Consider the following 20,033-nt stretch of genomic DNA (forward strand, 5'->3'; position numbering starts at 1 on the left):
ACAGTAGTAAAATCTTGAGGTATAATTATAAAAAATAACTTCTTGCAGGAAAGCAGGGCCCTTCATTGGCCTTGGTGAGGGACTTCTCCCCCTTCTGTGTGCAGTGACAGTTCTCTGGGTCTGAAATTCCTCTGGGTGCAAAGATTGTTGTTTCCTTGAGAGAAATGGAGTTCCTATTTCCTGGCTGTGGGGAGAAATGGAGATTTTGAGTGTTGTCAGGCAGGTAACAGAATTCCCAGAGGGGATGGGATGGGGTTGGGGTGGGTTTTACCTCCAGGGCAGTAGGGATAAACTGCTGTGATTCCATACAGGTGGGATCGCTGCTCTGGAAGATACTCATCAGTGAAGGCTCCTGTTTCTTTATTTACAGCTATCACCCCATCCCTGGAGAAAAAAGGGGGGAAAAGGTGTTTTATTCACCTATGAAACTTGATTTTTTTTCCCTATTTATGTGTGTTTAAGAACAGGCTTGGTCTGAACACCTGCAGGACAAGTGGAAAGAGATTTGCCCTGTAAAAAAAAATCCTCCAGCTCAGTCAATGCATTTCTCTCTGGTGATGCAGCTACAGAAAAGAGCCTTCCAAGGAGAGATTATCTCCCTGAGAGTCTCCTCCAAGTGTGGCAAACTCTGAAGTGCTCGTTGTAACCTGAGATTGGATGGGAGCTGTGAGAGTTTCCAGCTGGAGCAAGAAGAGAGAGGCGAGTTCCTGATGCCAAGGCAAAGGGAACAGCTGAGGACAGGATCTTTCCTTGGACCTAATCTAGATCCAGACACTTGAGCCAAGTTTTAGTTAAAAAAAAAAATAACCAAACAAACCCAAACCACTGTTTCTGTCCCTCCCAGGGAGCTGAGCTTGTGTTTAAACAACTCCGTGCTGAGATTTACGAGCAGGTGTTGCTGAAGCCGCGCTCAGAGACCCCGGGGAGAGCTCCCAGGATTTGGGAGCAGCCTGGGATTCCTCTCAGGGAGGGCAGCTCAGCATTCCCAGCCCTGCAGGGGGTTGGGATTTGCCCTGCTCACCGTCTCCAGTCCGTGTGGTAGAAGTGGTTGGCGTAGCTGATGATGCTGAAGGGGTAGTTGAGGTTGCTCTGGATGAGGCGGCGGCCGGTGCCGTCCGGGAATGTGCATTCCAGGTGCTTGGTGCCTGTTCAAACACAAAATATTCCCCTTCCCACTGAAAATGCCACACCAAAAAATGTCCTTTGTGTTTCACAGAGTTCACAAGGATCACAGGACACCCCAACAATCCCATCCTGGGCATCCCTGGCAGCCTTGGGAATGTCACCATTCCCTGGAGAGCCTGGGCAGTGCCCAGCACCCTCTGGGGAAAGAACCTTTTCCTGATTTATTGCATTTTGAAAGAGCTTTTCAGCTTAAAGATGTAGAATCATAAAATTCAAGTTGGAAAAACTCCCTAAGACCAAGTCCAGCCATTTCCCAGCACTGCCAAGGCCACCACTGCTCCATGTCCCCAGATGCCACATCCACATGGCTTTGAAATCCCTCCAGGGACAAAAACTCCACCACTGCCCTGTGCAACAACACTTTCTATGCAGAAATATTTCCTAAAATCCAATTTAAACCTCAATTGACACAAGACTGGTAGCATTGAGCTGAAGACATGCAGGATTTTCCCTCGAGGCTCAGTGTGACATTCTCTGATCCACCCTTGGGGGACACATTACCTGCATCTGCCCAGCACAGCAGCTTGGAGAAGGGATCAAAAGTCAGGCCATTGGGCAAACCAATGTCTGTGTGCACCAGAACCCTCCTGTTGGCTCCATTGACAGTGGAAGTTTCGATTTTGGGAGCTTCACGATTCCAGTCCGTCCAGTAAAGGTTGCTTGGGAAATAATGCACAAACAGGGCAAACAACAGTCAGGAGTGGTGGGAGATTATCCTGATTCCTGCCAGAAGCAAGGCCTGGTTTTTCCCTTATCAGTGCCTGAACCATCTTTATTTGATTAGGAAAAAAAACCAACCTCTCCAAGCAAAACAGAACAATATCAGACATGTTTATGACCCAAACTGCGGCTCCTCGACGAGGGCGAGTCTGAGGAGTGGCACATTTTGTATCCCAACAGCACCCTGGAGGCACAGCTTGCATTCCCAGAGCTTTTCAAAATAATCTACATCCTGACGCTCAAACAGCAGTTTTAACCAGATCTGGAATTATTAAATAAAAAGAGGGGCTGGGGAGCAGAGCAAATCCCTCCTAGAGGATGTGCAGGGTCAGGAAGGGGCTTTGGAACAGGGCTCCGTGTCCTAAATCCCTGTGGGATTTCTGCCCTCAATCCTCTCAGGGGAATTCCCAGGAAAAAATACACCACAGAGTTTCCATCTAGAGGGAAAGAAAGACTTCTTCCATGGTGCCTTAAAACACTGCCCCAGTCTCCTTCTCTCCCCATGCCCTGGTTCTCCTGGTTTCTCTTTTCCCCATTGGTGGTGCTATCCCTGGTGGCCAGCTCTGTTTTCCCTATAGGTCACTGACCTTTGTCCTGTCCCTTGTCCTGCCCCTGTGCCCTCAGACCATTGGTTCCTGACCCCTCTTCAGGCCAGTGCACAGCACATGGCCAGGTCTTTGTTCCTGATTTCCTTTGTAGGAATAAGAAATTGATCATACAAAGGCCCTTCTTGCCTCTCCTTGCTGAGCCAACCATGACGTGTGTGATGTGTGGGCTTGACTGCTTTGCCTCAATCCTCCCCTGTTGGAGTCCTCGAAACTTAAGATTTGGGATTTTCATGTATAGTAGTGCATAGGAGTCAAGATGGAGGATTTTGGGTGTTGTCTAAGCCCTACTTCTTCCTTCTTCTTCATGGGTTTGGGTGGTTTTGTGTAATTGGGTGAAAAAGTTCCGCATTGCGGGCTTTGGGTGGTCATTATTGGGTTGAAAATGTAAATAATACAGGTGTCACCTCGTTATTGGGGGATTATCGCTTAAATAACCTTGGAAAGAGTTAGAAGCTCTCCGTTTTACCTCATTTCTCTACCTTGTTAGTTAACCTCACAGCTCATGAGCCTGTAAATCCTATAAATACCTAAGATACAATAACCATTCCAAGTCTGAACTCAATCCTACGTCTCCCGTCTATTATTCACCCCGACCTTGGCAGAGACAAACAGAAGCCAAAAACCATCACACTCCCCAAGCAGCTTCTCCACAGGAGACGCTTCTATTGGGATACAGGCAGCACATTCACATCTAAAAAACACCCCAGAGCTGCAGCTCACCCTCGGACGGGGTCGACGGCGATGGCGCGCGGGTTGACCAGGTCGGTGTCGAAGAGCACGCGGCGCTCGGAGCCGTCCAGCCGGGCACGCTCGATCCTGTCCAGCCCACTGTCCGTCCAAAACACAGCCCGACGGAGGTGGTCCACGGCCAGGCCCTCGGGGCTGATCAGTCCTGATGGGGAATGGCCACGCTCAGGGAAATCTGCTCAGGGATCCCTCAGGTATCCCCAAAAGATGGTGATGCCTTAAGGTTTTAATGTTTCTGTTTTTCATGTATTTGTCACCCCCTTAAGGTTTTAACGTTTCTGTTTTTCATATATCTGTAACCCTGTGATTCTTTAGTGTACAAGTAAACTATATATAACTAGTATAAGTTATACTGTACTGATGAATTCTGTGTGCATATACATATGTATATGTATATATATGTGTGTATATATATGCATATATACAATATTATATATATAATATTATATATAATATATTTTATATATATTATATATAATATATATTGTATATATTATATATACAGAATATAGTATATATTATATATATACACATATAATATATATAATAGATATACAAAACATATATATATGAAAGTTATACACTAGTTCTATAGTTAGACTAGTATATATCTAGTGTATATAAGGTATATATAAGTTATACAACATATATGTATATACAGTAATATATATATTATACATATTTTATATATACGAGTGTGTATATAGATACAAAAGTTATACTATACTGATCAGTCCTGCTGGGGGAATGGCCACGCTCAGGGAAATGCTGCACCGGGATCCCCAAAGATGGTGATGCCTTAAGGTTTTAATGTTTCTGGTTTTCATATATTTGTAACCCCCTTAAGGTTTTAACTTTTCTGTTTTTCATATATTTGTAACCCTGTAATTCTTTATTGTACAACTAAACTATATATAACTAGTATAAGTTATACTGTACTGATGAGTCCTGCTGGGGGAATGGCCATGCTCAAGGAAATGCAGCTCTGGGATCCCTCAGGCAACCCCCAAAAAATATATGTTTTTCATATATTTGTAACTCTGTAGTTCTTTTCTGTATAATTACAATATAGTATAACCAGTATATAGTATAACTGTATATATTAGTATATACTATATATAGTTATACTATATATATTAGTATATACTATATTCTATATATACTATATATAGTATATTCTAGTATATATACATGAAATACATATTAGTTCTACAGTTATACTAGTGTGTATATATAGTGTATATATGGTATATATAAGTTATACTACATATATGTATATTAGCAATATATATAATATACATATTATGTATATATATACATATATATATACACATATATATACACACACATATATATATACATATATATATATATATACACACACATATATATATATATATATATATAAAAAAAGTTATACTATACTGATGAGTCCTGCTGGGGAATGGCCACACTCAGGGAAACGCTGCTCAGGGATCCCTCAGGCATCCCTGAAGGATGCCTTAAGGTTTTAACATTTCTGTTTTTCATATATTTGTAACCCTGTAATTCTTTCATGCATAACTAAACTATATATAACTAGTATAACTAGTATGTAGTATAACTGTATATAATAATATATACTACATATATTATATATATAGTATATATAGTATATATGTACTATATATAGTATATATAGTGTATATATATACTATATATATATACATAAAACTTACACACTAGTTCTACAGATATACTAGTATATATGTACTATATATACTATATATATACAAGTATAACTAGCATAACTGTAGAACTAGTGTATAACTTCAGTGTATAAATACTAGTATATAATATATATATTATAGACTAGATATACTAGTGTATATATATATACACTAGTATATATATATACACTAGTTATATGAGTATATATACACATTAGTGTATATATATATACTAGTTATACTAGTATAACTGTAGAACTAGTGTATAACTTCAGTGTATGGAGTTTAGACCCCATATAGAGTGTTAACTACTGCTATCCCATTTAAGTCAGACAAAACAATTCCTCTCCAGGCATGGGAATCAAGGACACCTCACTGCCTCAAGCCCTGAGAGGTGTAAACAAAAGTGAGTTGGGGGAGCAAACCTGGCGTAAGTGACTCCATTACCTCAAGCTGTTATTGGAAGATTAACCCCCAATGTGTATATTGACCAAACTTATAAAAGTGTGAAAACCTGTGACCCGTTGTCCATTTTGGATGTATCCCTGTGGGAGCTTCATCTGCCTGAAATCTACCTGAAAGCCCTTCAATAAATATAACTGCTTTTAATTCTCTTAATTCTGCCTGGCCTCTGTATTTAGGTAGCCTGATAAGGCATCAACGAGAGGATCCCAGAGCTGCGATGGGAACAGCAGGTGTGGCTGTGGGCAGGTGACACTGGGGACAGGAGCACACCTGAGCTGATGATGGTCTCTGGCTCGGAGCCCGGCTCCAGCCCCGCCCGGCTGATGGTCCGGCCGGCCACATCCGTCCAGTAGATCATCCTCTCCCGGCAGTCATAGTCAATCCCCACCACGATGGAGCCCTGCCAGGGTCAGGACAGGGACACGGGGTGAGATCCTGCCAGGAGGCTCAGGGAGCAACCTCAACCCAGCACTGAGAGCTGCCTGGGACACGCTGCAAGTGGGGAATGACACTCAAATCCCCATTTCCCCAGCAAAACTCTGCTCCAACAGGTTCCCACTGCATCCTCCCAGCTGAATCCTGCAGCAGAGGATTTCAGGACAGCTGGTGCAGGCTCACACCCACATCCAGATGGATTTGAACCCTTTGTCTGAAGGAGAGGATGCTCCAAGAGCGAAGCCAGCCCGGGAAATGACCTTCAGGATGGGGAGACAGAATATTTGGCAAGGTCCTTCACTCCCCCAGGGTGCAGGGAGGGCCTTGGCCCAGATTTCAGTGTTCCTCTGCCTTGGTCTGGCCTGGCTGAGAGGCAGATGGCCACACTCCAAGGAAGTCTAAGGAAGGAAAAAAAGCCAGCCCTGCAGCTGGAAGTCTGGGCTGGGACAAACCCTGGAGAGCTCTGGGAGCACCTGAACTCCTTCCCTTTGTGAGCAGCCCCAGGTCTGGGACCTGTCTGGGACCTGTTTCTGCTGGGGATGGCTGGAGGGAGGTGAAAATAGAATCCACAGAATCCCAGAATGGTTTGGGTTGGAAATGACCTTAAAGATCATTCAGTTCCACATCTGTCATGGGTAGGGACACCTTCCACTAGCTCAGGTTTTTCCAACTTGGCCTTGGATAGTTCCAGGGATGGAGCAGCCACAACTTCTCTGGGCTCCCTGTGCCAGGGCCTCAGCACCCCCCCAGTCAATAATTTCATCCCAAAATCCCATCTAACCCTGCTCTCCATCATTGAGAAGCCATTCCCCCTTATCCTGTCACTTGTCCCAAGTGCCACCAAAGCAGCCAGCACAACCAACATCCCCAAACACCAACATCAACGCCCTCCAACCCCGAGGCTCAGACAAGTGACTCAGTGAAGTGACAATACTGAGTGGTGGCACCAGCCTGTCCCAAACTCCCTCCAGTACCCCTGCACCCCATCCCCATCCCGAGGACGCCGTACATGCAGGGAGAGCAGGGTCTTGGCCGCCTCCTTCTGCAGCCGGGTGCCGTTCAGCGGGAGGTACCCGATCTGCTGGCCCTGGGCGTAGAGCAGGAACGTCCCCGCGGCCGGTGGGGACACGTCGGGCCGGGGCTGGGGCCGCACGCTGGGTGGGGCGACACTGGGCAGACCTGGCATGTGGGAAGGGACAGAGATGGTTCAGGTAGCATCGTCCCCTGGGCTCCACACCTGGTGTGGCACAGGGCGACTTTGGGGGCGCTGGGCTCTCTTACAGGGCGGGGTGGTGCCGGGCTCGGAGCGCGTCCCCGGGATCTCCCTGCCGCTCTGCTCCACGCACCAGCAGTAGCCGCTGTCGCCGTGGCACTGCAGCGGGGTGAAGTCCCCGCTGGGGTCACACTGCGGCACGTACTGGTCCCCTCGGGGGCTGCCCCCGTAGTGCTCCAGCAGGCTCTGCCTCCAGCGCTCGCACATGCTGGGGGGACGCTCTGTGGGCTCTGCCGCGGGAAGGTGACAATCACCAGCCTATTCCGGAGGACTCAGGGCTTGGTAGAGCCCTGTGCCCCCACGCTGAGGATGTTCTCTGGTGTCACTGACCTGGGCTCCCACAGCGTGGTGGGGTGGTGCCCGGTGCTGTCCGTGTGCCGGCGATCTCCTGCCCTGCTGCATCCACACACCAGCAGTGCCCGGAGCTGCTGTGGCACTGCAGGGGCCGGTACCGGCCCTGCTCGTCACACTGGGGGACGTGGCCGTCACCCACGGGGGACGGCCCTGGTGGCACCTCCCTTGGGTACATCCGTGCGTGCTCGCAGGGCGTCAGCTGCTGGATGGACTCTGATGGTGGAAAATGTCCCCACCCTGAAGCCACTTTGCACCTTGGCACTGTTTGTCCCCTGTCTTCCAGCACCCCTGGGTCTGGGGCATGGGCCAAGGCTGCCCCCTCGACACCCCATAGCTGTTCTCTCCATCACAAGTTGGCACAGGAGGTGGTCCAGTGGCCACAGCCACTGTAACCCAACAGGCCTGGGCACCCTAAACACCCAAGGAGCCCCTCAATGCACCCACTTGACAGTGCCCTGCCCTCAAGTGAAGCCCCAGAAGGGTGGTTGGGCAGAGGGTCACAGAGTCACAGAATTGTTCAGGTTGGGACATCCTGAGATCCTCCAGTCCAACCTCCCTGCCAAGGCAGGGTCATCCAGAGGAGGTGACACAGGAATGTGTCCAGGTGGGTTTGGAATATCTCCAGAGAGGGAGACTCCACACCCTCCCTGGGCTGCTTTTCCAGGACTCTACCACTCTCAGCATTACAAACTTCTTCCTCACGCTGAGGTGAAACTTCTCAAGTTTTAATTGATGGCTGCTCAGTTTATGACTCCCCTCCACTCATTGTCCCCACCCTGCTGGCCAAACCGGGCTGCCATTGGGACACCAACCAGACGCCCAAATACCCAACTCCACTCCCCTCAGCCCTGCAGGGTGTCACTGACCTGGGCTCCCACAGCGTGGTGGGGTGGTTCCCGGTGCTGTCCGTGTGCCGGCGATCTCCTGCCCTGCTGCATCCACACACCAGCAATGCCCTGAGCTGCTGTGACACTGCAGGGGCCGGTACCGGCCCTGCTCGTCACACTGGGGGACATGGCCATCACCCAGGGGTGGCACCTCTCGCGGGTACATCCGCTCGTGCTGGCAGGGCGTGAGGCGCTGCGGGTTCCCTTCTGCTGCTGGAAAGGCAGGAAAAAGAGGAGAGTGAGGCTGGGCAAGCTGTGCCAGGCAGAGAGGGCACGGGGCTGAGCAGGCACCTCACCATACGTGCACTGGAAGCCGTCACCAGCATAGCCAGGCCGGCAGCGGCACGAGAAGGAGCCCGGGGTGTTGTAGCAGATGGCAGCCGGGTGACACGGGCTTTCAGCACACTCATCCACGTCTGTGCAGGGGAAAGGTGGCATCAGCAGGGACAGGGACACCCCGCCAGCTGTGCTGTGCTGTGGGGTCCCTCCCGTGCCCACCTTACCAGAGCAGTGGATGCCATCACCGGTGTAGCCGGGGAGGCACTCGCAGGTGGCGCGGCCGTCACCGCGGGAAAGGCACCGCGCGCGGTCCCTCGGAGCGCAGGGATGTCGTCCATCCTCACAGGGATCACTCGGCGGTGCCAGCGCTGTGGGGACAGGGGAGAGGTGGTCAGGGGACATCCACCGGGGAGTTGGGGACACCCCGTTTGGGGTCAGCACTTACGCACACACGCCTGCCCGTCCCCCGCCGGCCGGTACCCGCCGCGGCACTCGCAGCGGTAACTGCCTGGCACGTTCAGGCACACGGAGAAAGGGCCGCACTGGCTCAGGCCCTCGGAGCACTCGTCCACATCTGGGGAAAGGAGGAGACACCGGGCACCCCGATGGCGGTGGGACACCCCCCTTTTCATGGTCTGACAGGGAATATCCTGCCCCACGCTGCCCATCCCATGTGCGTCACTGAACTTAATCAGCTACAGAATTAATTTTCTGATCAGCTCAAAATAGAAGGGAAAAAAGATCACTTTTGGTGTATAGTTTTGATAAAGAAGCATTTGTTCAAGGCACACTAATATTCTCCACTATTTGTGGCTTAAAAGTTGGTTTCAGTCTCCTGAAATTGAGCAGATTGGTCACTTAACCTGGGATTTCAGGAGAAAGAAACCTGTTCCTTATTGAAAGGCAGGATGCTTGAATTCCTCAACAGGATCACTGTGCAGTGCAACTCACTGGCACTGGGCAGTTTCTTGTGGAAAGGGACTCCAAATTTAGAAGATAAATTTGCATGTGAATTTGCATTGGTCTTATCAAAGAAAGCAACAACGAAGCCGGACGGATTTATGAAATGCAGGGAGTATTTTCCCACTGGTTTTACTTCTTTTCTCTGTCTCTCCTTTTTTCCCCTCCTCTTTTTTGTTCACTCCTGGAGCGCTTCCACAGGGACCTCCAGCACCCTGCCTCAGCTTCCCCCCGTGATACATTGGTGAAGCTCTGTGGGTGCTGTGACATCCCAGCATCCCAAACACCACCTTGGTGCCTGTTGGGGCACAGACCACCAGCTCCCCCCAGCCCTGCTGACCTCGGCAGCCCCGTCCATCTCCTCGGTACCCGGCCGGGCACTGGCACGTGTACTCTGTGCCCACGCCAGGCTGGCAGCGCGCTGGGGCCTGGCACGTGTGGGTGCCATCGTGGCACGGGCTCACCCTGGGATTCTCGGCATCATCTGCAGGCACAGAGGGGTTTGGGAGGAATAAAAGAGGCACAGGGAGTGACCATCCCCACTTACACCCCATGCAGGCATCACCACTGTGCTGCAGCATTGTTGTTCCATGCAGGGAACCACGGCTGTGCCACCCCAACTAAATCAGCAGCTCAAACTGCTTGGAAAACATCTCCTTTTTGGCTGATTTGGGCAAAGCAACATGGCAGCATTCCTGCTGGGGGCTGGTCCCTGGATTGGTGTGGACCCGATATTTTCTGAGCCTGAGAATTGCTGAGCTCTTCCCAAGGGAAACTTTCCAACAGCTTTTCTTTTTCCCAAAACGACCTCGTGTAAACAATATTCCTTTCCCATAACAACAGGTGTTGTTTGCTATTTCTGTTACTGAGCCATTGGGAGAGGTGTCAGCCCTATGGACCAATAACGTGCCTTTAGCACAGCGTGTTATGAAAGGGCTGAATGAATTGTAAATTGTAGGAACATCTGTGGACAGCAGGGAGAAGGAACTCTGCAGACCTGAGATATTCTAGAAACAAGTTGTTTCATTGCAATGGTTGTGAGAAAAAAGGGCCTTCAGCCACCAGCCTTGGATGAAAGGAAGCCCCAAAGAGAGAGGGAGAGAGAGCACAAGAGGGTGAGAGGTAAGAGAGGTGGCAGGGGTAAGGGAGGTAGGCGAGGTAAGAGAGGGAGGACCTTTTTACAATACATTCTATCTCCTTTTGTGTTGACTATTCTAATTTACAGTGACCAACCCGCTCAAGGTACAAAACCTACAGACTTTGCATACAGCCTATGAGAACTGCTATATCACCATATCACTCTGTGTTCTAAACTCTAAAGACTACTCTCTTATCTACCTTTTCCCAGATACCTTGATGTGGCTACACCCTTGGGTCTTTTGGCATCCCTTTGTTATCACTCAACCCATCTCCCAGTTAATCACCCTCTTCCATGTCTACATCTCAAAGCTGGCTTTCACTTCTATTTCACTCACGGGTTTTATATTTTCAGTATCTCTTGCCAGGCAATCATATCTGTAAGCTTTTCCTGTTCCATTGATAGTATAGGGTTAAACTGATTTCTGAGGTAGCAGGGCCCAAGAACAGGACATTGGCTTCACTGCAACCAGGACGTTATTTTTGTTATTTTCATGCTGTTGTTTTAACCAAATCAAGTATAACTTTGCCTGGGTAATGGGGAGAGGGGGGGATGATTGTGATTCTTAGTAAAATACATAGGCCTTGGGAATAAAAGTTAGGTCAGATGGATCTGTGCCTGTATAATCATCAATATGATAAATGATATTTTTGTTAATTGTAACATTAGTTTGATAACTACATATGATCATTCTCTTAAACCAGAATCTTAAGCCGAATATTGAGAATCAATTGTTACAGGTTTATGCTTGGGTAGGATCAATGGAACAATGGGGTTGAATGATTAACATGTATCCTTATACAACACGAAAAGTGTAAAACTGTCTCCATTTTTGACTTTGTTGGAGTTGGATTTGGGTGCACCCAAGACCCCTCCAGCTCCCATAGCTCTCAATAAAGCACTGCATCCAATCATTCCGTGATTGTGCGTTTTTCCTACGCTTAACACCATCTTTCCCAACAGCAAATAACGCCTTCTAATTTCTACTACCTTCTGACTGGAGTCGAGCACCTTTATTTCCTAATTGCGACAGACTGACACAGGGATTGTCACCCGGGGGTGGGTGTTGGCACTCACCTTGTGCCGGGCCAATGCGGGTGGCCAGGGCACATGGATTGTCACCCACAGGGGGGTGGGTGTTGGCACTCACCTTGTGCCGGGCCAATGTGGGTGGCCAGGGCACATGGATTGTCACCCGGGGGTGGGTGTTGGCACTCACCTTGTGCCGGGCCGATGCGGGCGGCCAGGGCACATGGATTGTCACCCGGGGGTGGGTGTTGGCACTCACCTTGTGCCGGGCCAATGTGGGTGGCCAGGGCACATGGATTGTCACCCGGGGGTGGGTGTTGGCACTCACCTTGTGCCGGGCCAATGCGGGCGGCCAGGGCGTAGCGCAGGACGTGCTCGTGGCCGTCGAAGAGGGCGAAGGCGCGTCCCACCGTGAGCCGCTGCCGCGCCGGGGGCCGGGCGTGCGGGCACCCCGCGAAGGTGATGTTCTGCCGCAGGCGGTAGGACAAGGTCTGGTTGGCAGTGCCCGCGGCCACCACATATTCCCGCTGGCCTGAGGATGTCACGGCTGCCGGGTGGTGTGGAGAATCCACGTGGGATGTGGGGAAAATCATCAGCGTGGTTGACGACACGGCGTGGTTGTGTTGTCGATGTTTTGGGGCGTTCATGGGTGGTGTGGGAGGAAATGAGGGTGGGTCTTACCTGAGCTGGAGTAGGAGTAGAGTTCCTTGTAGGGAGTGATGCGGACGGTGACGTTCTCCGGCAGGAATGGCACCTCACCTTGGATGTGTGTCCTGAGGCTTAAATAATTATCCGGCCCCAGGCCCTCGGCTGTCTGAGTGACCTGGACCGTCTCCCCACCAGGGTAAAACGTCACCTCCAGGTTCTGGATGAATTCAGCACCTGGGCAGGGAAACGGAATGGGCACCATTTGTAAGGACAACCCCAAAGCATGCCCATGGAAGGGGCAGTCACAGGAAGAGATGAGCACCAACTGAGAGAGGGATTGGAGAAACCACATAGAGATATTGGAGAAACCACAGAGAAGGACTGGAGAAACCGCAGAGCCGCCCCCATCCCAAGGAGCCACCCCACAGGATCCACACCCCAAAGAGCCACACCACATCCCAAATCCCCTCTCACCGACGATGCTGAAGCCGTTCTCAGAGCCGGGCTCCTCCAGGGCGAAGAGCCAGGCGAAGAGCCCCCCGACGGGCAGCAGGGGCAGCAAGGCACGGGCGGCAGGCTGGGGCACCCCACTGATGGCCGTGTAGGCTCTGCCGTCGCTGCCCACGATGTAGGCGTGCAGATCCACGTCCTGGAAGCGGACGGACGCCCGGCCCACCCTCAGGCTCCCGCTCACCTTGCCGTTGAGGCGATGCACGGCCCCTGGGCGGGGAGATGGGCACCCCTGGCAGTGGCCACCCAGGCACGGGCTGCCCGTCCCCGCCGCCCGCCCCGCGTACCTTCAGGCAGGCACTGCCGCCCGTTCCCGTAGAAGGTGGCCCGACAGTGGCAGCAGAAGCCGGAGGAGTAGTCGGTGCAGAAGGCGTGAGGGGAGCAGCGCCCGTGGTGCTGGGCACACGTCTCCTTGCTGGCCGCGCTGTAGGTGAACACTGGGGACAAAATATTGAGGGATGCGGTGACAAAGCCACCCTTTGCAGGGGGTGGGTGTCTCGCCTTCTTGGCTCCCCCAAAAAAACACCGCCTGGAGATGAACCAGCTGGCGGTGGTGGTTCCCAAAAGAGTCACCCGGGATGCAGAGGGGTGGTGGAGGGTTTGGAACCTGTTGCCTGATTTCAGGCTGGTCGTGACAGAGGGCACGAGGTCAAATTCCTGAGGGTATTTTTGGGAGACAGCTGGTTGGGGACAAGGCTCTGCTCCCCCAGGCACGTGCCATGGTGGCTCCACAGCTGGTTTGGTGGCGGGGAGAGTCTCAAGGCCAACTCTGACCTCGTGTTGGGACCTGTCCCCTGAGCATCCCACCCCATCCCACGCTCCAAGCCTCCCTCCTTTTCCCTCGGCAAGCCCAGCAGGCAGGACTGCACGGCTCCAGCAGCCCCGTGGCAGCAGGACTGGGCTGACAGAAAGAACTGCAAATGCAGCAGTTTTGCAGGAGCAGCTCCTCCAGCACTGGCCACTTGAGACAGGGTGAACTTCCAGCCAGGGGCTTTTTTTATGGAGCCACCCCCACTCGGTCACTGTCCCCACCGGGTCATCACCCTGTAGGGTCACTGTCCCCTCTGGGCCGGGGCCAGGGACTGTGGTCTCTCACCATCAGGGTTGAAATGCACGTCCTCCTCCATGCCGACGCCGTGCTGGCCGGAGCTGTAGGAGGAGGGGTTGGCAGAGTGGCTCTGCCGGGTGCCACCGTCCCCTCTGAGCCAGTGGCTCTGCTCCTGGGTGTCCCTTCTCCCAGGGACAAAGCCCAGGAGCACCGGGGTGCGGGATCCGTGGCTGGGAAGCTGAGCCATGGATGTGTGGCTGGAGAGAGGGTGGGCGTAGCTGGCAGTGCCGGGGTTGGGGTGCTCAGGGGGGCTCTGAGGCACAGCAGGAGCAGCTCCTTCCCCACCCCCTGGCTCCACATGCTCCATGCTGCTCACATGGAAAACCCACACGCCAGGGATTCCAGTGTTGCTCTCCCTGTGGATACAGCACACAGGAACATCATCAACAGCCACGCTGGAAAAGCCACCCCAAAGGTGGCACCACCCCAATACAGCTCCTGTGCTCCTCCCAATGCAGCCCAGCACCCTCCAGCTCACTCCCCCAATTTCTCCAGGCTCTCAGAGGCTCCAGAAGGTGGAAGAAGGTGCTGCCCACACCCACAGCCCCCCAGGTTCCACTCACCTCTCCAGGTTCCTCAGAGCCTGCTCGCTGCTGGCCAGGCTGTGGAAGAAGAGCCCGTCCCTCTTGGGGTCATCGCTGTCCCCCCAGCTGAAGCCCACCCTGGCTGGCAGCTCCAGCTGGACGTTGTAGGACTCCTTGGGTCGTGTCCCCAGGAACTGGAGGCCACCATTGGGGTAGAGGAAGATGGTGTAGGTGTCCTCATCATTGTAGGCTATGACTGCCTGGAAGGTGTTGAGCTGCCAAAGGGAGAACAGGACAGATGTGAGAGGCAGCCCCACACACACCACAGGGCAAGCAAACACCCCAAAAGGATCCTCCAAGAGAGAGCACCTCCATGGAGAAAAACTGGGAGAGCTGGGGGTGTTCAGATGGAGAAGAGAAGCTCCAGGGAGAGCTCAGAGCCCCTGCCAGGGCCTAAAGGGGCTCCAGGAGAGCTGGAGAGGGACTGGGGACAAGGGATGGAGGGACAGGACACAGGGAATGGCTTCCCACTGCCAGAGGACAGATGGATGGATGGGAGATTGGGAATTAGGAATTCCTCCCTGTGAGGGTGGGCAGGCCCTGGCACAGGGTGCCCAGAGAAGCTGTGGCTGCCCCTGGATCTCTGGAAGTGTCCAAGGCCAGGCTGGACAGGGCTTGGAGCAGCCTGGGATAATGGAAGGTGTCCCGGCCATGAAGGGGGTGGGATGGGATGATCTTTAGGGTCTCCCCAACCCATTCCATTCCATGATCAGCCTGCAGAGACCTCCTGGGGAAGAACAGGAGCTGGGGCCACTCATGCCCAGCCAAACCCCCAGTGCCACATCCTGGGAAGATGCTCAGCATCCTCCTCGGATCCCCAAGGCACAGCCAGGCCCCTCCCTCAGTGCAGGGTGTCCCATGAGCATCCCTGGCCATGCAAACCCTGCACTGGGAGCCCCTCACTCCTTATCCTCCCCCTGACACCCCCCTGCTCCATCCCACCAGCACCAGAGGAAAACCCGCGCCCCCTGCTTGTCCCTGAGAACAATTTTAACTCAGTTTCCTCCGGAAAAAAAACATTCCTGTACTCCCAGCTTCCCATACATCCCGCTATAGGCAGCCTGGCCGCCTGCCCTGCCAGCCCTGCCGGCCTTGGGACTGAGCCAGACAGTGACACCATGGCCACAACCCAGGGCAGGGAGGAGCCAGCCCTTCCCTTCCCTTCCCTTCCCTTCCCTTCCCTTCCCTTCCCTTCCCTTCCCTTCCCTTCCCTTCCCTTCCCTTCCCTTCCCTTCCCTTCCCTTCCCTTCCCTTCCCTTCCCTTCCCTTCCCTTCCCTTCCCTTCCCTTCCCTTCCCTTCCCTTCCCTTCCCTTCCCTTCCCTTCCCTTCCCTTCCCTTCCTTCCCCTCCCCTCCCAGCAGCAAGAAGGGAAGGAAAAATGATCAAATCAAACTCCCAGTTTCACCCCCAGAGCAGAGAGAGGGAGGCTGGGGGCTCCCCCAACTCCACCCCCACAGCACCAGCCCTGATTTTGGGGTGCAGGGCCCTCCTGGAGCAAGGCTGGATTTCCTGGCAGCCCCGCGGGATATAAAGAGCCTTGTTGTGCCTGTCACACACTCCGGGCATTCAGAGACCCCGAAAAGGCGGCCAAAAAAGCTGCAGGGGGGTGGAATAACCCCCTGCCCCCGGGGCTGGATTCCTCCCCCACGCAGCAGCAGCAGCTGCAGGACTCATTCTCCCTCTGGGTGGGTGGCAAGGGGGGGACACGCCGGGTGACATCTGGGTGACATCGATGTGCTGGCACGGTGGGATGAAGGGAAGGAGGGGGAAAGTCCCCAGCAAAGAGCTGCAAAGGGCAAATTCCAGCCTGAAAGGGCAAGTTTTGCTCCTACACAAGCAGACTCAGCCTTGTCCCGGGAAAATGTCACTGCAGGGACCAGGAGCGTGTCCCAAGGAGTTGGAGGGGACACGGCACTGCCAGACCTCCCAGCCAGGCAGGACCCCCAAAAAGGGGGTCTGGGGATCTTCTGTTCCCCATATTAACCCAGTTTTCTGCTTTTGGGGCTCAAAAGGGATTAGCTGTGACTTTCCATGCAGGGGGAAAAGGCTTTGGAGTCAGTCCTGGTTCTGAGCAGCAGGAGGGCAGCGTTTCCAGAAACTCCACATTTGGTCAGTGAAAGGAAGAGGTGTTTGGGGGGGTTTTTAGCAGTTTTGGCGAAGGGGGATCTCAGCAAAGCACAGGCACAAGCAGCATTTCAGGAGCTTTCCCTGGAGCTCCTCGTTTCCAAAAAAGATTGGTTTCACTTTAAAGCCCGATCCAAACTTCTCAGAGAGGGAAAAAAAAAACCACAACAGCGAAGAGAAGAGAAAGGAAGAGGAGGCTGCATTTTCAATGTCCATGAGGTCGCTGTGAGGCCCCTGATGGCATCTCTTCAGCTGTTTTCCCAACTTTTAAATGAGAGGAAAAAATGTGCCTCGTCTCCTTCCAAACCTCAGCTTCTTGCCTTGCTTGGCTTCTCTCTCAGCAACGCTCTGCCCAAGGGCCCTGGAGCAGGGGGATGGCTCCTGGGGATGGCTCCTGGTGGTCCTTGGGGACCTGGTGGCTGCTGCTGGGCTTTGGGTGACAGTCCATCACCCACCACCCAGCTCTGGGCATCCATCACCACAGTTTTCCTCGTGCAGCTCATCCTGTTCAGCTCGTTGGGAGTCCACGGAGCTGGCGGAGCGTCACTGTCACCTCCTCAGCACGTCATCACCCCGACGTGACAGCTCATGGCTCGGTGTTCTTGGGGACAGGCAGCGCTGGAGGTCCACCCACACAGGAGCCTTATCAGCTCAGCATCCCCCTGACCTGGCAGACCACCTATGAGCTTGTTTTCCAGGCACAGAACCAGCCCACGGTGGAAATTCCAAAGGCGGTTCCTGGCTTCGGCACAGGGGCAGAAGGAAGGACCAGCCCCGAGTCACCAGGAAAGGTCAGGAGCACAATGGGTGACCTAAAGCAGGGACCTCCCCCAGCTGCCCCCAGCTCTGCACAGCCAGAGCTGCCAGCACTGGGAAGCTTTGTCTGAAATGAATCGGAATTGTGGAATGGTTTGGGTTGAGGGGATCTTAAAACTCATCCCATTCCACCCCTGCCTCGGGCAGGGGCACCTTCCACTGTCCCAGGGTGATCCAAGCCCTGTCCAGCCTGGCCTTGGACATTCCCAGGGATCCAGGGGCAGCCACAGCTTCTCTGAGCACCCTGTGCAAGGACCCCACCTCCCTCACAACCAAGAATTTCTCCCCAACATCTGATCCAAGCAATGTGAAGCCATTCTCCCTCGTCCTGTCACTCCATGTCCTTGTTCAAGCACCTCAGCCATGGAGGCAACCTCTAAACCTCTTCTGGCCAACAGCCCCACCACTGCCACAGCTCTGAACAGAGGGGGAAAGCTCCATGTTCCTCCTGGTGCTCACCCATGGATGGATGGATGGAGGGATGGATGGAGGGATGGATGGATGGACGGATGGATGGAGGGATGGATGGAGGGATGGATGGATGGATGGATGGATGGATGGATGGATGGATGGATGGATGGATGGATGGAGGGGTGGAGGGAGGGATGGATGGACGGATGGATGGATGGAGGGATAGATGGATGGATGGATGGATGGATGGATGGATGGATGGATGGATGGATGGATGGAGGGGTGGAGGGAGGGATGGATGGACGGATGGATGGATGGACAGACAGACGGACGGACGGACGGGTGGGTGGATGGATGGATGGATGGATGGATGGATGGATGGATGGATGGACAGACAGACAGACGGACGGATGGATGGATGGATGGACAGACAGACGGACAGACGGACGGGTGGATGGATGGATGGATGGAGCCACCATCCAGCTTCTCAGATGGAAAAGAATCAGCATTTTGGGTACCACACAAGCAAAACTCATCCTCCCACGACACACAGGATGGACACCTGAGCTCAGCCCCTTGGCCTCACCTTGGTGGAGGACTCGGGGTCCTGGGAGAGCTCCTGGAAGGCTCCCACATCCTCCCAGGTGACAACGAAGGCATTGGTGGGCACAAAGGTGCCAGCAGAGCGCGGAAACCCGGCCTGGATGTATCCCACAGCCTGGTCCAGCACGTCCCTGGAGTCATCCTGCCGGTAGTAGATGTTCCCTCTGTCCCCGGAGGTGTCCAGGTCGGCCAGGAAGGGCGCGATGACGGGAAAGTCTGTGGGGAAATCGTCATCCACGTACTGCGTCTCCCTGGGGAAATCCTGGGTGGAGATGACCCCGTTGGTCCCCACCTGCAGGGAGAGCGGTGTGCAGGGCGCTCAGGGACACCAGCAGTGCGTCCCCTCGCCCTGTCCCCCCACCCCTCCTCGGGGCTCGGAGCCCTGAGGCCGCGTGGCCCCATCCGGCCGGGCAAGAAAACAAAGACCTCGGGCTTCTCCATCCCCCAGGGAGCTGCAGAGCTCAGGGGCCATCCCAGCTGCAGCCGCTGTGGCGGGGGAACAGCTGCGGAGGAGAAAGCCCTCTTGCTCCTCTGCAAGGAAGGGATGGACGGGGAAAAGGCGGGCGGTGGGACAGCCGAGGTGCACATGGAGATGGGCAGGAGGAGGAGGAGGAGGAGGAGGATGAAGAGGAGGAGAAGGGGGTGTAAAGGTAGGAGAGGAAGGGGGTGAGTGAGAGGAAGGATGGAAAGATGGGAGGGGTGAAAAGCCAGAAGGAAGGAGGGATGGTGGGACAGAGGGATGGAGGGAAGCAGAGTGGGAAGAGGGAGAGAGACAGGGCTGGAAGGAGCGAGGGATGGAGAGCGGAGAAAGGGACAGAGTGAAGATGGAGGGACAGAGGGAGATGATGGAGAGGAGGAAGAGGGGTAGGGAGTGAAGATGGAGGGGCAGAGGGGGGTGATGGAGAGGAGGAAGAGGGGTAGGGAGTAAGAAGAGCGGACGGGGGGAAGGAGGGCAGGGAAGGAGCGGGGCCGGGGCCAGCAGGACTCACGAAGAGGCGGCGGGCGGAGCGGCCGTAGAGGCGCAGGGCGCGGCGGAGCAGCAGCCCCGGAGAGCTCTCATCGTCCCCGGGCCGCAGCCGGGCATCGCCGCGGGCCGGGCCGTGCGGGAGCAGCCCCGGGCGGGGCAGGGCCGTCCCCAGCGCCAGCACGGCCGCCAGCAGCGCCAGCAGCGCCCGCATCCCGACACCCACAGCCCCCGACGGCGCCGAGCGGGAGAAGCCGAGCGGAGCCGCGCGGAGCGGACGGGGCGACCCCCGGCCCCGTGGGGCGGGACGGGGAGTAGCCCGAGGGGCGTGGCCGAGCAGGGCCGTCCCCGTGCTGGGCCAATCAGCTTTTACCCAAAATCCGGCCGGGAGTTGAGGCCACGCCCAGTTCCCGCATCCCCGCGCATCCCCCGGGCCGGCCGGCGGCGGCATCGCGGGGGTACCACTGTGGGATCCC

General features: G+C 54.0%; 1 protein-coding gene across 1 annotated transcript; it reads right to left on the reverse strand.

Annotated features, from left to right (window-relative positions):
• Nucleotides 1–5: 5 nt before the first annotated feature.
• NID2 (nidogen 2) lies at nucleotides 6–19,771 on the reverse strand (the record flags this gene model as incomplete). Its single annotated transcript, XM_083863323.1, has 22 exons — nucleotides 6–184; nucleotides 272–384; nucleotides 1,022–1,145; nucleotides 1,687–1,844; nucleotides 3,234–3,405; nucleotides 5,705–5,834; nucleotides 6,879–7,048; nucleotides 7,151–7,372; nucleotides 7,473–7,709; nucleotides 8,363–8,596; nucleotides 8,680–8,799; nucleotides 8,887–9,030; nucleotides 9,108–9,236; nucleotides 9,963–10,106; nucleotides 12,118–12,336; nucleotides 12,471–12,671; nucleotides 12,912–13,157; nucleotides 13,235–13,384; nucleotides 14,044–14,411; nucleotides 14,619–14,854; nucleotides 18,577–18,885; nucleotides 19,583–19,771. The coding sequence occupies 22 exons, from the start codon at nucleotides 19,769–19,771 to the stop codon at nucleotides 174–176; spliced, it is 4,026 nt and encodes a 1,341-aa protein (XP_083719449.1). The 3' UTR covers nucleotides 6–173.
• Between the last annotated feature and the right edge of the window lie 262 nt (nucleotides 19,772–20,033).

This window comes from Zosterops lateralis (genome assembly GCF_965231275.1).
Source record: "Zosterops lateralis genome assembly, chromosome: 6".
NCBI classification, from domain to species: domain Eukaryota; kingdom Metazoa; phylum Chordata; class Aves; order Passeriformes; family Zosteropidae; genus Zosterops; species Zosterops lateralis.